Here is a 16676-nt window from a genome sequence, read left to right as displayed (position 1 = left end):
CATTCCTTCTATAAAATTATGGGTTCTTCAGATCTTGGCAATTGATACTACTCTAAACTCAACGAATTACATAACAATTAAAAGGCCTAATCTCCTTAAGACACTTTACGTCTATCATATGTCCAATATCATTCAGTTTAATAGTAAAAAATTAATACACAAAAATTCTGAATCTTGACTCTATAAAGTTTACTAAAAGATCCCTAAACACGCCAACTGATTCCAAGCACACTGCGAAATTGAGTAATAGAATCCTTTTGTTTTTGCTCTCAACCAGCTTCAAGTTAATAGATTCACTCCTTCAACCACATTTTCCACATTAGCATTTTTCCTTTGAAATAATGTCTTGCTCACCACTTTCTAAACACATACACGCCAACTAAATAGTTCATTTTGATGCACTCTACCACCCCAAGTTCGGCCATTAAATCCCATCAATTTACTTTATAATCATCCATATATGTTTGTCATAATTAAATTTTGGTTTCGAATTAAACAAAAAATCCAATAAGTTGGATTTCATTAAAATTATCAAGGTGCTAGCTACTGGGAGAAATATTAACCAGCTTCAAGGATATACACAATTCCAGAACCTCACACTAACTATTACTAGTAATTTGGCCCCTTAGGGATACTTAGTTCCACTTAAAAGCCTAATCCTATTATAGAAATCAAGTTATCTGCAAATTGTGGTTTGAGAACTACCTTTACATGTCTTTATTTGCTAGCTACCAGACTTCATTTTAGAGTTGTAGAACTATTGTTTCTATATATTTATGTATTTTAAATGTTTGTTAAACTGAAAATTGTCTAAAGAAGCAGCAAATGTACTTATAGATTTCTTTATTGAGGCAAGACTTGTTCTAATATACACACAAAAAGACTTGTATATCGTAACAATACATATACACACAAAAATCGTCTATATTTCTATAGCTTCTCCATACAATGCCTAGTATTTGAGTCCCACATCTTTTGAATATGAAAGGTGTTGAGAGAAATGAGTATAAAGGCGCTTTAATGCCATCATTGCAACATACTTACCTGGATGGAGTCAATGGCTGATCAGAAAGGCCCATGGCTTAAGTTTGTGACCTCCATTGCACTTTGGAGGGGTGCTCACCTAAGGTCTACCCAAGTGGTGGAGCCTACATCATAATTTGTTATTGTTGGGGCCTGCGTTCGCGCGGCCCCTTCTTAGTCAAGTCTAATTATTATTTTTAATTACAATATAAATTTTAAAAAATAAAAGTGTATACTATTAAAATTTAAAAAAAAAATAATAATTTTATACTGTTAATACTTTTAATATCCAACTTATATTTACTAACACATCTTAAGGTTCTTTAATGCATTTTTCTATACATGATATAATTATATTATTTGTTTTTTTATTGAAAATTAATGGTGTAAATTTTAGGTTTACTTTTTTAAATAACCCAATTTTGAAAAATAATTACTAAACTATATTTTTAAAATTATATAACAAGTTATATCTTTTTTTTACTTTTACAAGTCGTATTTTCAAATGATCACTTCTAAATAAACTAAAGTTTGTATTTATTTTTTAATTAAAGAAATCACCTTTTTAAAAACTAACTTCTTCCAACCAATTTTTTTAAGCTAATAAAAACAATATATAATTAATATGATTTATAAAATATTAAAAATTTGTGGAAAATTTCAAACTATACACATGGCTTATTCTCATGTCTACATGTAACAACGTTTGTCAAAACTATTTAATAAAGTTTTGACGTGTACAAGATAATCAAAGTTATATTCTTTTTAACTTCTACGGGTCGTATTTGCCTATGATCACTTATTAAAGAAATTCAAGTTTGTATTTATTTTTTAATCAAAGAATTCACCTTTTGAAAAACTAACTTCTTCCATCCAATTTTTTAAGCTAATAAAAACAATATATAATTAATATAATTTATTACATATTAAATAATTTGTGGAAAATTTCAGACTATACACGTGGCGTGTTCTCATGTCTACATGTAATAATGTTCGTCAAAACCATTTATTGTATATTTCTGACGTGTACAAAATTGTCAATATTTTTAAAGAAGAATTTTTACTTATACTTAATGAAGGATATGACTCACGTATGAATATGAAATATTGTATCACAATCTTGAATGAAAAAATGTCGTATAAATAGTATATGTATTTTAACTTAAATGGACGTTAGAAAAAAAAAATAGTAAGAAAATGCAGATTGTGTCGGTTAATTTAACCCTTTAGGGATACGTAGTTCCATTTAAAAACCTAATCATATTGTAGAAATCAAGTTATTATGCAAGTGGTGGTTTGAGAACTTTACATGTCTTTGTTTGTTAGCTATTAGACTTCATTTTAGAGTTGTAGAACTCCTGTTTCTTTATATTTATGTATTTTAAATGTTGGTTAAACTGAAAATTGACCAAAGAAGCAGCAAATGTACTTCTAGATTTCTTTAATGATGCAAGCACGAACTTGATGCAAGACTTGTTGTAATATACACACAAAAAGACATGTATACGTAACAGTACATATACATAAAAAAGTCTATATTTTATCGCTTCTCCATACAAGGCCTCGTAGTTGAGTCTCATATCCTTTGAATACGAAAGGTGTTGAGAGAAGATGAGTATAAAGGCGTTTCAATGCATTCATTGCAACGTACTTACCTGGATGGAGTCAATGGGTGATCAGAAAGGCTCATGGTTTAGGTTTGTGACTTCCATTGCACTTAGGAGGGGTGCTCACCTAAGGTCTACTCAAGTGGTGGAGCCTACATCATAATTTATAATAGTGGAGACTTGTGTTCGCGCGACCCTTTTCTAATCAAGTCTTTTTTTTTTTTTAAATTATAATATAAATTTTAAAAAATATAAGTATATACTATTCAAATTTAAAAAAAAAAATTAATTTTATATTGTTAATGCTTTTAATATTCAATTTATATTTACTACCACATCTTAAGGTTCTTTAATGCATTTTTCTATACATGATATAATTCTATTATTTGTTTTTTATTGAAAATTAATGGTGTAAATTTTAGGTTTACCTTTTTAAATAACCCAATTTTGAAAAATAATTACTAAACTTCATTTTTAAAATTATATAAGAAGCTACCTCTCTTTTGACTTTTACAAGTTGTATTTGCAAATGATCACTTCTTAAAGAAACTCAAATTTGTATTTTTTTTTTTAATTAAAGAAGTCACCTTTTGAAAAAGTAACTTCTTCCATCCAAGTTTTTTTAAGGTAATAAAAACAATATATAATTTATTAAATATTAAAAATTTGTGGAAAATTTCAGACTATACACGGGGCTTGTTCACACGTCTATATGTAATACCGTTCGTAAAACTATTTACTGTATCTTTCTGACACATACAAGATTGTCAATATTTATAAAGAATAGTTTTTACTTATACCTAATAAAGGATATTGGGTCACGTATGAAGGTGAAATATTGAATCACAATCTTGAATTAAAAAATGTCGTCTAAATAGTATCTGTATTTCAACTGAAATGGACACTAGAAAAAAGTGATAAGAAAATGCAGATTATGTCAGTTAGTTTGACCTCTTAGGAATACTTAGTTCCATTTAAAAACCTAATCATATTGTAGAAATCAAGTTATCTGTAAGTGGTGATTTGAGAACTACCTTTACATGTCTTTGTTTGCTAGCTATCAAACTTCATTTTAGAGTTGTAGAACTCTTGTTTTTAAATATTTATGTATTTTAGATGTTTGTTAAACTGAAAATTGACCAAAGAAGCAGCAAATGTACTTATAGATTTCTTTATTGAGGCAAGACTTGTTCTAATATACACACAAAAAGACTTGTATATCGTAACAATACATATACACACAAAAACGTCTATATTTCTCCATACAAGACCTCGTATTTGAGTCCCACGTCCTTTGAATACGAAATGTGTTGAGAGAAGATGAGTATAAATGCACTTCAATGCGTTCATTGCAACATATTGAAGTGGATGGAGTCAATGGGTGATCAGAAAGGTCATTGCTTAGTTTTGTGTCTTCCATTGCACTTAGGAGGAGTATTCACCTAAGGTCTACCTAAGTGGTGGAGGGTACATCATAATTTGTTATAGTGGTGGCTTGCGTTTGCCTTGTCCCTTCCTAGTCAAGTCTATTTTTTTTAAATGACTATTTAAATTTTAAAAATATAAGTATATAGTATTTAAAATTTTAAAAATATAAGTATATAGTATTTAAAATTTTAAAAATATAGTTATATACTATTAATGCTTTAAATATCGAATTTATATATACTACCACATCTTAAGGTTATTAAATGAATTATTTTTTTCTATACATGATATAATTAAATTATTTGTTTTTTTTTTTATTGAAAATTAATAGTTTAAATTTTAGGTTTACTTTTTTAAATAATCCAATTTTGAAAAATAATTACTAAACTACATTTTTAAAATTTTACAAGAATCTATTTCTCTTTTGACTTTTACAAGTTGTATTTGCAAATGATCCCTTCTTCAAGAAACTCAGTTTTGTATTATTTTTTTTAATTAAAGAAGTTACCTTTTGAAAAAGTAACTTCTTCCATCCAATTTTGTTAAGCTAATAAAAATAATTTATAATTAATATAATTTATTAAATATTAAAAAAATTGTAAAAAATTTCAGACTATAGACGTTGCTTTTTCTCATGTCTACATGTTATAACGTTCGTCAAAACTATTCACTGTATCTTTCGGACATGTACAAGATTGTCAACATTTATAGAGAATAGTTTTTACTTATACCTAACGAAAGATATTGACTCAAGTATGAAGGTGAAATATTGTATCACAATCTTGAATTAAAAAAGATCTTCTAAACAGTATCCGTATTTTAACTAAAATGAATGTTAGAAAAAAAGTGGTAAGAAAATGCAAATTATGTCAATTAATTGGTCATACTCAAAAGCATTGTCCAAATATTATGGACAACTTTAACCAATCTACATAATTTTTGTAAAATTTGTGTTATTTTTTATAAATAAATTTTAATAAATTATATTAATTATATATATTCGTTAACTTAAAATAAATGAATTTTTTAATTAAAAATAAAAAAATAAAATCGTCGATGCAAACTTAATTTTCTTTAAGAAAGTAGTGATTTACAAATGAATCTTAAAACTAAAAAATAAAATAGTTTGCTGTGTAGTTTTTAAAATAGAGTATAATTTCTTTTTTGAAATTGAGTTATTACAAAAAAAAAAAAAACCTAAATTTTAATTCTTAAATGTAATTTTGATTTATCTTAAAATATTTCATTTACCATCGCTAATTATAAATTTGTTATATTTTTTTGTGTTATATTAGTTATTTATTGCACACTTAATTACAATAACATTTTATTACGATCGGCAACACAGTTTGAGATATTCAGAAAGATTCCACGGCGGTGCAAGTGCAATCGTCGGAGGCCACCCCATAAACACCGAATCAGCTTTGTTGCAGATTGATTTTCCCTTTCCTCTTTTAATTTTTCTACCCTTTCCAAATTTATTGGCAACCAAACAGGTGTCACAGCTTCATTTCCATTTGGTGGATTTTGCCGCGCCTCCAACCATGGAAGCCACTGACAACTCATCAGAATCCACCATTTCAAATGTACAAAATTCCTCATATATTGATTCTATTCGTTTTTGTTATTAGTTTACTTTGAAAATTATGATTATTTGCATTGTTCTAATAATGAATATGTGAATATATCCCTAGCTAGCTTACTATTATCTATCAATAGAACTAACCTAAATACGTTTACTCTGGACTTTAAGTGTTGAAATTGTTTAATGGTTTCAGATTTATATTAATTTAGTTTCTGTTGGCTATCATTTTTTTTATTATCAATTTCGTTTAATTTGAATGTTATTATCATACTTTCCTTAATTAGGGTTCTGAAAGACTACCTGGTATGGTTAACTGGGGCACAGCAACTGTTATTGCGGTATTTGCAGGCATGTTATATGGTGGTAGCAAGGAGGCAACTTCTTCTGTTGTAAGTTTATCACCTAATGCTTCTAAACTCTGTTTCAATATCAACCTTGGTGTGTTTTTATTTATTTGTTTGTTTAATAAGCAATCTCATTGACCATAGTGCATAATGTTTAACGTGAAAAAATTCATTAAAAGTAAGAAAGTTTTGCATACAGAGATCCTTTTTTTAAGGATAGAGTTACATATTCTATAGTTTTGTAAGAATTTGGGTTTGGTTTGCTTACTGTTAGATGTGGCCATGATGTGAACTGAGAAGTTCAACACTAGGGTTAGACTTAACAGTAATTTGATTTCTTTATGGCTTATGAGGATTAATATTACTTGAGAATCATATGGATCGTCGGTATAAGAAAAATGGTGATTATATAAGATTAGTAACCTCTCCAATCTCCATGACATAATGAGTAAGAAACTGTTAAAGTTGAATTCTACTCAAGCATAATATTTTATATCGTGTATACTAACATTAACGGAAAGATAAGTAACAGGCGTTTTTCTTAATCCTTAATTTTTGTTGAAAATTTTGCAGAACTAGTAGCGTAAGAAAGTAGGTACAAGCCCATTAGGTAAAGATTATGAGGATGTCACAAAGATTATCCAATTCTACCACAGATGATTAAGCATAAATTTCTGCTTAATGCTTGTGTCTTGTATAGTTTTAGAATCTTAACTGAGCAAGACATGGGTTGTTTTCATTTGTAAGTTGGAAACACAGTAGATCACAAACTCTTATTCTTTATCTGGTTATTGGTTTAACTTCATTATCCTTTATTCTGCTTCCATGGTCCCCCTTGTTTTGAGCAATTCTCTACTTAGAGAGGGGTGACTAAGGCACTTCTTTTCTAAAAATTGCTTCGTTCTTCAGCCTCGTGTTCTAGATCTTCTAATCATCTACTTTGAGGTTTAATTTTTTACTGCTACTTTCATGAACTACATACACATTTTAAGTGTTTTCTGTACGCTGTATTATGTATTATCTTAGGATCTAATCACTCTGCCTCTTTGTAATAGTGCAGCGGTTACGATTTCAAAAAAGTCTTTCTCAAAGAGAAAAAATAAATACTAAATGTCCTCACCCCCCAACGGAAGGGCACTTGATTGATAGAATTCTCTATTCATGCATGTAGAGTTTTAGTGCAACCAAAATATGTTTATACTTTACATCTGATGCTGTAAAACCCATCTTACCCTTTACAAACATTTATTTAGATAGAAAAATAACTACCCTCACAAACATGATTGTTGATGATACATTTTGTTTCTTGCCAACTATGTTAATATCAACATTGCTTGTCTATATTATTGCAATCAACTGTGGCAATCATATGGGATTTTCCATGTTTTGCCAGAGCAAGGATGCAGAAGTGATGTTAAAACTTGGGAGCACAGAAGACAAACGAGAGCAATATCGATTGATGAGAGATGCGATGGAGAACCGGTTCATTCGAGTTACACGAGGCGCACTAGTTGGAGGCGTACGACTTGGAATGTTCACTGCTGCATTTTATAACATACAAAATCTACTTGCGGAGAAGCGAGGTGTTCATGATGTTTTAAATGTTGTGGGAGCTGGATCAGCCACTGCTTCAGCTTTTGGTTTAATATGTAAGAAATTGTATTGAATGTAGACTCTATAATTTTACCTAGGCAGTGTGACAATCATTACACTGCTCTTTTTCGATATTCCAACATGCCAATTTTTTTTTGCATATGAAAGGATTCTTTAGGCTGGAATATAAAGGAAAATATGGTTAATGTCATATAACTATTTTGTTTAATGTACTACTGTTTCCCTTTATGTTAGTGCCAGGATCGTTCCGTTGGCGAGCTAGGAATATGGCACTAGGATCGGTGCTGGGAGCAGCATTTTGTTTTCCTCTTGGTAACATTATGATTTCTTGAGTTTTTATCTTTGGCTTTGCTAATCGCTAATAGGACAAAATCATGTTATGAGAAGAATAGAATTTTCTTGCTACTATTACATTTAGTGTCCACCACAAATTTAATAAAAAAATCAGTTAGTGATTATCTCTCTTGTAACAGGATTTTTTTCTCCTATTAGTAAGTAAAAGGAGAGGATCCAAAATCATTATTCAAGTGTTTAACTGATTTGCGTTTCCATTAATTATTTGGTAGGTTGGATCCATTTGAAGCTGGTAGAAATAGCTAATGAGGGGAATCCGGCTGCACATCCAAATTCAGATCAGAGAGAAGTAAAGAGTGGTGTTAGTGCTGCAATTAAGAGGCTTGAAGGGAATTTAAGTAAATGAAAAAAGCTGTTGTTAGGTGTGATACTTATACCCTTCACACACCCCTTGTCATTTTTATTTTCTCATAGAAGTGGTGTAATATTGTGTTGGACAACGTGGAAAGCACTTCAAATGCTACTCATCCTGTTCATCCGAAAATTAGTGCTAATTCAGTAATTTACTAGACCGTGTTTACTTCAGGTTTTTGCAGATGAGATTATTAGGCCATCTGTTATAATGCTATCGTGCTTATAGTCTTGGTCTTACAAGCAGTATGCATATTTTTGGAGTGCTTCTGTTTTTGGATTTCACATATTCTTGTGGCTCACAGTCAAAAAGAGATGGAAAAATCTATTACTCCAGGCATTATGAGAAAGACAATCAATGCAAAAGCAGATTGAGCAATACACTTAGGGTGTTTGAAAGAACTTAATTTTGTTTATCTTATAACTTTATAATAATTTAAAGGCGTGTGTAATAATGTGGTGTTTTCAAAATTTTATGATATGTCTATAAACTGTTTTTTTATTTGTGTTTATTTTCACAAGGTTTCCATAATAGTTTATATAAAGTATAAATGTTAATGTAGATCTTTTGGACAACTTATACATAAACACTTATTTAGATTGTTTATTAAGTGCTCCTCAATATGAAACGGGGAATGTTGTCAAGTGATAGGCTGATTGCTGTTGATGGGAAGGCTTCTGGCAGAAAACTGTACCCTCTTTACTAGTAGTATAAACTTTATCCTAGAAGTCCACTAATTTAAATCTTCAAAGTTATTTTAAAAATTTATAATCATATCGCATTTATTTTTCATTTGCATAATATAAGGATCAGGTTATGTTAAAATCACAAGATAGTTTACAAAATTAGAAATATATGTCTAAATCCATTTTGAAGCAGAGAGACTAAATTTATCCCAAAAAATTAGGATTAGAAGAGACTAAATTTATCCCAAAAAATTAGGTTAAAAGAGACGAAATTAAATTTGTAATAAAAATATAAGAACAAATTACCAATTAAACTCAAAGTTAACAAAAATAAATACAAGTATTTGTTTGACACCGAAATATAATAAATTTGCTTTGACATTTCATACATTGCATTTAAATAAAATAACTGTTACCGTGCATAAATGCATTCAAGGATATGTTTGGTTCACCAACTTACGGAGGGGAAGGATTTAATGAGATATTGTATTTGGTTGAGAGATGAGGAGAGAAATTTTAATAAAGCAAAAAAGTGTTGAATTATTTTTGAACTTTTTATAATATATCATGTGGCATTTAATCTATAAGGATATTTAATTCAACCACTTGGTATTTTATAAAGGCATCTCTCCCTCAAATCCAATGAAAATTTATGGGAGGCAATTATCAAGCCAAAAGGACTTCAGCTAGTCTCCTCATACAAATATGAACCAAACTGCTTTCCTTTCAGATTTCCACTCCACTGACCCAAGCTAATAGAAGCACGAGCAAACATAAGACAATTGTCGCAATGATTTCGATTATTATCCACATTGCATTGCTTCTTTGATCCTTAATGAAATGATTTTTTATTGTAACATACAAAGGATAAGAAAATTGATCATATTAGAGAAGAGTTACTGAAATTCCTACGGTGGGAGATAAACCATATAAAGAGGGAGAGAAAGTTCGGTTTACTTAATTTGAATCATGACAATGTATAATACTTAATAAATCATTTAGCAAAAGAAAAATATTCCAACAATTCTCTTAATTGGTTCAGAAATTTATAATTGTTATTACCTTTGATGAAACAATACAACATAAGCAGCTGTCAATAAAATTAAAGAATACAAAAATTGCAGAGTAAATACCACAGCTGCTATAAAGTTGTAAATATAAATAAATAGTGAATTTCCTACCAATATAACTATAAAGTCAAGGAACAACGGAAACAGCAACCATATAGAGCATTCAAATTTACTCTAATCCCCACCCTCGTGGATCAAGGTTGACCCCAAAAATTCTCCCTATTTTACTTCTGGTTCACACGGGATACATGTGAACTTAATGTTGTTAGCTGTGCAGCTTCCGTAAGTAACTGAAATATGATTATGATATGGGTCTTAGCCTGCAAAGATCAAGGGAGATTCAAGGTGAGAAGCTAATATATTTTGGAAACATTCTTTAGACTATCAGGCTATAGAATCATTCAACAGTTGGTAGCCAACTCATATCTAAGTAACATTTTTTTAGTCAGGGTCACCTTGGAAGTAATTGAGACTGCTATATATCTACCTAAAATTTCTAAACTGAACGATGAAGGAAAAAACAAAAATCTCCACTCTAAAAATCTAGCAAAATAATCCTCCCACTTTTGTTTTAAAAGGCAGTACAAAAGTCAAATTTACATGACAGTAAGTAACTTAACTGCATTTCAGAATTCAGAATACAACAGCTATTGCAATAGCTGTAGTTTTATTTTCTTTACAAAATAAAGTTGATAACAAAAAAATAAACATAAACATTTGTGACAAGTTCAACAACAGAAGTGAGGTTAACATAGCATTTCTCGTGTATAATAAGAAAGAATATATAATCAAATTACCATTAACTTGGCTAGAAACTGCATTCACTGGTGCCTTCTTTTCGGATCTTTTTACTTCCTCAGCTGTAACCATAAAAGTTTGCTTATAAATAATGGAAAGTGAATGAAGAGATCATATGTGTCTGGATGAAGAAAATGGTGGGTAGCCTTCCTAATATAATTATCATAAATATGGTATGCATTATGCAACTTTGCATGAAGACATGTATGTATGGAAGTATTGAACACTGATCAACGGGCCAGAAATTGGGTAAATAACTCCTTTGCCTAACCAATCATACCTTTAAATTTTCTTTTTTTATTAGCCCTCCTCCTTTTTCTTTCTGCCTGTGTAAGTTCCGTTTCTTCCTTAACATCACCCTTACCATCAAAGACCTCCTCAGGGGCCAGCATAGCAGCATCCGAAACAGCCACAGGAGCAATCTACCCATGGAAAGTATAATACATCGTAAGTAATTAATAAGTCAAAGAAGTGGAAACAAAACTTTGAGAAAAGAATAGCTCCTTACCTCTTCCATTGCCAGAGCAGGTACATTAGTTTGAAAGGACATGTCCTCTATAACCTGTCCAATTCAATTCAAGGCAAATAAGAAGACAGGAAAATTTAAATGTTGAGCATATTGTTTATCAAGAAATAACAAGAATGTTGATGTCATACAGGTTTTGGAGCAAAGTTAAAATGAGAAAGGGCATCCAGCTTCAGACAGAGTCTCTTAAACAGCATGCTTGCCTGAACACAAGTAAAAGGCACAAGATTCAGTGTACAACAAAATTTTAAAAGGATAACAAAATATAAAGAGGTTACGTAGTAATAGAAATAAAGTAAAGCAATCAAGTGTTGCACCTCATTTTTTAGTTCATCTTTGAATGACAATGGAGCCGAAGTGGGATCAATCTTCTGAACATATTCTTGCTGTCAACAATTAAAAAAAAAATCTGTGAGAACATAACAGGGACAAAATGCATCATGTAAGACATAGCCTTGATAATAAGTAAAGGGAAAGACGAGACTGGAGGTCAAATACAATTTCCAATGTTGATACAGAGTCAAGAAATAAGGACCTCATAAAGTTCGGCAAGACCCTGCTTGCTTTTATTATCATCCTGCATCACAAGGCAATGAGTTGCACAAGTTAGTCACATAAAATAAAGCTAGGAGGTTGAACTTCAAAGTCTATTAATTTCACTAAAACAAGGCTTACTAATTCTTTAACTTCCCGAGGCGCTTTCGATGGCAATTTAGGAGCCCTTTGAACATCATTAAAAATTCCCTGAAAGAAACATGTGTAAATAAGAAACAAAAAGTAGTGTTCTTTGTTTGTGCGTGGTGCACGAGTCTTGTGCATTACTTGGTAGTATTCAATAATTACATTAACATACTGATAGGTTTGTTAGTGTTAGTAAACAATGTAGTGAATTAGGTAGGGTTAGTTAGAAGAAATAAATAAGGCATGTTGCCTATAAATAGAAAGAAGGGATTAACAAATCAACATCTTGTTAATTGAGTGATATAGAGCCTTTTGGCATTGAGAGGAAGGCAGACTATTAGAGAACTGTCATTGCTCTGTAACAAAAAGGAATTCTTCCCCATTTTCCAGCAATAGGATACTAGATCCTAGTATAACATCCAATTTTTTACAGACATTTTACATGATATCATACATATATAGTTTCATCACTTGTGTAAACAACACAATGCATTATAGTAGAAGCCCGAACCATGTCAGCTCAGGATAATATTTACCTCAATAATCCTTTTCTGTATCATATCCTCAAGTGAAGCAGTAACCTCCTCAGTGATTACAGGAGTAGGTCTAACATTATGCTCAAAGTCAAGATCAACTTCCAATGCACTATTCGTGGGTCTCTTTGCAGCAGTTACCTGTTATAAAATCGACAATAAAAAATTAATATTCATTAACTGATTAATAGAAAGGTTCTACATATGAACCCTACAAAAAAGACAGGTAAAGAAATGGGGGGAAAATGGTATTACCTCACCCTGCATAGTCCAAGTTTTTGGCTCTACGTTAGCTTTCTCCATTTGCGCTATCTTTGATTGAAGTTTTTCCAGCTGCTTTTCATGGGTAGAAGGAGTCTTATTCTTCTACACACGAGTCAAAATGGAATATGAAAAATTAGTTTTAACAATAAATCTTTCACAGAGATATACATATGAACACTTGGAGAGAGAGAGAGAGATACCTTCACTTTATCTCCAGATAAGTCGTCATACCTGAAAGAAACAAATGAAAAAATGAACCCCCACATACAGATACAAAGAAAATCATCTAAATTAGTGAAAAAAATCAAGGAGTTATATAATTAGCAATGCACTGAGCCAATTTCATAACATATGGCTGGTGTCAGTATTTACGGGAATAATACTAAAGTAAATATACCACAATTGACAGCCCACTGAATGAAAAAATAACTCAATAGCAGTAAAATAAATATAGTCAAGCTTAAAGAAGATGAAAGACAGATCACTCTGTCAAATACAGTACTCAAGAAGAAACTACAGAAAGAATCCAAAACTAAGGAATAATAATACTAATAATAGTAGAGTTTAATTGTCATGCACTGTCAGTGTAAAAAGTTTTACCATATCAGCAGACCATGACCGTTCATTGGCATGACTTTAGAGGTAGTCATGGTAAAAGTCAAACATCCCTAATAATTTAACGGTTAACATTGATTGACAGTGTAAAAACTCTTTACACTAGTGTATATGAATTAAATTCATAATTCATGATAATATTCAATTACAAGCTCTTCTGTTTCTACAAGGCTTAAAAGTTACAAGTAAATGGCATACAGTACGACTGCTTGCTATCCTTCCATTTCCTCAAGCTTCAATTGAGATCAGTTACAAGAATAACTACATAAATCTTTTACCACTAAGTGGTACCAGCTATGTCAATCAATCTGGTGATACTGGTTCTCTAAAAAAACAGGTTTTCAGAGAGATGTTTATATCAAAGTCCTATCTAACAATTTCACTAGTTTTTCTTAGTATTTCTCTACTTTTATCAATTAAGCTATCCTTTAGATTAGTTGATCAACAATTCTTAATGGGACTTCTATTAATCTTCTTCTCAAATGACAAAATTAGGCATAATTCTACAATTTTTTCCTCAGTAAGTCTTTTGCTAGTATTTCTCTTAGTCATTTGGTTCACGGTTGATGACAAACTAAATATGTGCAATCTTCAGTGGTATGGGGATGATCAATTTGTTACACCGCTGCATAAAATGTTCCCATAGCAAGTGTTAATACATTAAAATCACCATCTCATATTTATCACCACATGCATACTCCTGGTTGTAAAGCTTTGATTGATATCCTTATTCATGCATCACCACAAAAGTGTTATCCAATAATAACAAGACATCAGCACGAGATATTCAAAGATATATGTGAAACATAGGTAGTTAAACTGGAGTGAGGCAGGTTAAATCTATTTATTTGGCTCACAAGTGAAACTATAGATTTAGCTATACAAGCAAGGAATTATTTAAGTTGCAAGCTTGAAATTAATGAAGACTGAAATATATTTTTTTCAATTCGTTTGTGGGAGGAGATAAACAAACACCTTGTTTTTTCCTTGCCCTCTTCTTCTTCCTCTTCCTCTTCTTCTTCTTCTTCTTCCTCTTCTAATTCTTCTTCTTCTTCGTCTTCATCATCATCATCCTCTTCCATCTCAAAATCACCAGCCTAGATAAATATAATGAAAATTAATAAGCAATGGTCAAATAACAACTTAACAAGCACTGAACCTTATCAACATGACATAATAAAAAGGAAAAGGGAAAAGAAATCAAGAAAGCCAACAAATATCAAGATACATAAACGTAGTAAAACTGTAAAACAAACAGTGGTCAATAACAACCAAACTAAGCAAAAAGCAACAATTTCACCTCATCGAGCATATCATCATCTTCACTGTCTTGCTCGCCCTTGTCTACCTCCTCCTTCTTTAAAAACGCATTCAGTTCATTTATTTTAAAAAATTTATCTTCGATGCCAACACCTTCACCTTTCTCTTCTTCATCCTCCTCTGCGCTTTCTTCATCTTCCTCGTCTTCATCCTCGTTCCCTTCTTCTTCTCCTTTTCCCTCCTCCTTTTCTACTCCTTCCTCATCCTCATCCACATCTTCATCACCTTCATCCAATTCCTCATCAAAACCATCGCTTTCTTCTTCCTCCCACTCGTCTTGATTATTCTTTGGCTCAGCCTTGTTAGCAACATCGGAAGGAGCCTTCAACTTCGAAATCTCTTCAGGATTGTTAACCAGCTGCTTCAACCGGCGGCGAAGGGTGGACAAAAGTGGCTGTGATTGGATATCAATTTGATGCCAAATTTGCTCAGCGTCGTAACCGTCGACGAGGAGTTGGTCTAATGGCGATTTTTGGGAGAAGGGTCTGAGGGAGGAGAATAGGTATTGCGATGCAGTACGAGCAGTTTGGGACAACGCTGGATTAGGTGCGAGCAACGAAGGTGGATCTATTTCTTTGAGACGGTTTAGGGCTTCCACACCAGCATCGGTTGTGGTGGCCATGATTGATGGGTTGGGGTGCTCTGTATCTCTCTATTTCTCTACTTTCAGCGATGATGAGTGGGTTTAGGGTTTTAGACCCGGGATAAATTGCAAAGATTAAACTTTGCGTTTTGAGGATTAAACTAAACTATATATTCTCTTCTGGTGTCAATTAATTGGGATTGATCGTAAATAAAAATAAATTTTTAGAAAATTTTTAAAAAATAATTTAACTTTGTTTATTATGATAAAAATATGTTTAAAAAAAAATACCATTTTTAACTAGTTTATATATAAACTTGTAAAAATTATTTTTTTAAATTACAAAATTATCATAAATAACAAAAATAATTTTTCAGAAAATATATGTTTGATAATTTTTTTTTAAAATATATAATTTTTGTTAAATATGTCTCTATATTCTCTATTGTATCTCTATCTCTCTCTTCCTGTAATCTCTATCTAATATCTCATTTTCTACCTCTTATTATGTATTCCAGACAATGAATGAATCTTCTATTTCATAATTTTCGGAACCATAAATAAATCATCACAAAATATATGCAAGTAATAGATTTTGAAGGTTGTGTACTAATCTTCAAAATTGGACCATAATAAAAGAAAAAGAGTATAATTTTAATAATTATATATGTAGTGTATGTGTCCGGAGTTGTAAGCTTGGTTATATAATCAATTTAGGCATTATAACTATACGGGTTGGTCATGACCCCACATGCTCATACACCAAGATAAATATTTTGTTATCTTAGAATCTAAATATTTCAGTACATTCAATCATATTTATATGTAAAAGTCTCCTAAAAATTATAGGTTAGATCACAATTTTTCTTTTATTAAATAATATTTAAATCAACAAAAAGTTCAATTCATATATAAACCTACAATAATCAAATGTTGAACTTTTAAAGTAAATACGATAAAGATAGCATGTTGTCATAATACATTTATTTTAATTATACATAATGAGTTAGTACTTAGTAGAATAAACTCATAAAAGTAGAATAAATTTGGTATCAATACACGAATACCCCTATAAAGACAAGATTATTCAAATAAAAAGTATAGAAAACAAAAAAAAAAATATATGGAGAAATCGAAAAATGTAAGTAAACAATGAAAACTTAGATCAAAATTAGAATGGTACAGTAAACAAAGACGCAAAAAAAATTAAAAAAACAACTTATGAAATGTGCATAAGAGCTTGAGTTCCGAGTTTTTTAATTATGTGTCACTTTTCTCTTTCATGTATACGAA

At 30.9% G+C, this 16676-nt stretch overlaps 2 protein-coding genes and 3 non-coding genes across 7 annotated transcripts; 4 read left to right on the top strand and 1 right to left on the bottom strand.

Moving 5' to 3' along the window:
• Window positions 1-1036: 1036 nt before the first annotated feature.
• Window positions 1037-1197, top strand: LOC113787905 (U1 spliceosomal RNA). Its single transcript, XR_003474424.1, has one exon. It is a non-coding gene; the product is annotated as a U1 spliceosomal RNA (small nuclear RNA).
• Window positions 1198-2670: 1473 nt separating this feature from the next.
• Window positions 2671-2831, top strand: LOC113787916 (U1 spliceosomal RNA). Its single transcript, XR_003474435.1, has one exon. It is a non-coding gene; the product is annotated as a U1 spliceosomal RNA (small nuclear RNA).
• Window positions 2832-3986: 1155 nt separating this feature from the next.
• Window positions 3987-4146, top strand: LOC113787853 (U1 spliceosomal RNA). Its single transcript, XR_003474375.1, has one exon. It is a non-coding gene; the product is annotated as a U1 spliceosomal RNA (small nuclear RNA).
• A 1222-nt stretch (window positions 4147-5368) lies between these two features.
• LOC101498321 (uncharacterized) lies at window positions 5369-8818 on the top strand. 2 transcript variants are annotated; one of them, XM_004508820.4, is made up of 6 exons: window positions 5369-5644; window positions 5928-6032; window positions 7381-7636; window positions 7836-7913; window positions 8168-8317; window positions 8482-8818. In XM_004508820.4, the coding sequence occupies exons 1-5, from the start codon at window positions 5603-5605 to the stop codon at window positions 8299-8301; spliced, it is 615 nt and encodes a 204-aa protein (XP_004508877.1). In that variant the 5' UTR covers window positions 5369-5602; the 3' UTR covers window positions 8302-8317; window positions 8482-8818. The 2 variants fall into 2 exon arrangements, with proteins under 2 accessions (XP_004508877.1, XP_012573600.1); XM_012718146.3 differs by having other exon boundaries at window positions 5370-5644; window positions 8168-8818.
• Window positions 8819-10006: 1188 nt separating this feature from the next.
• LOC101497992 (M phase phosphoprotein 10) lies at window positions 10007-15531 on the bottom strand. 2 transcript variants are annotated; one of them, XM_012718159.3, is made up of 13 exons: window positions 14781-15531; window positions 14456-14577; window positions 13066-13096; window positions 12857-12964; window positions 12605-12742; window positions 12063-12131; window positions 11923-11964; window positions 11705-11773; window positions 11519-11590; window positions 11370-11423; window positions 11142-11283; window positions 10861-10923; window positions 10007-10383 (listed from the first exon to the last, which is right to left on the bottom strand). In XM_012718159.3, the coding sequence occupies exons 1-13, from the start codon at window positions 15420-15422 to the stop codon at window positions 10379-10381; spliced, it is 1557 nt and encodes a 518-aa protein (XP_012573613.1). In that variant the 5' UTR covers window positions 15423-15531; the 3' UTR covers window positions 10007-10378. The 2 variants fall into 2 exon arrangements, with proteins under 2 accessions (XP_012573613.1, XP_004508876.1); XM_004508819.3 differs by having other exon boundaries at window positions 12857-12967; window positions 14781-15529.
• Window positions 15532-16676: the final 1145 nt, after the last annotated feature.

The sequence above is a fragment of the Cicer arietinum genome, chromosome 7 (genome assembly GCF_000331145.2).
Source record: "Cicer arietinum cultivar CDC Frontier isolate Library 1 chromosome 7, Cicar.CDCFrontier_v2.0, whole genome shotgun sequence".
Taxonomy (NCBI): domain Eukaryota; kingdom Viridiplantae; phylum Streptophyta; class Magnoliopsida; order Fabales; family Fabaceae; genus Cicer; species Cicer arietinum.
Note: the sequence above shows the minus strand (reverse complement) of the source record. Positions and strands in the feature narration are given on the sequence as shown.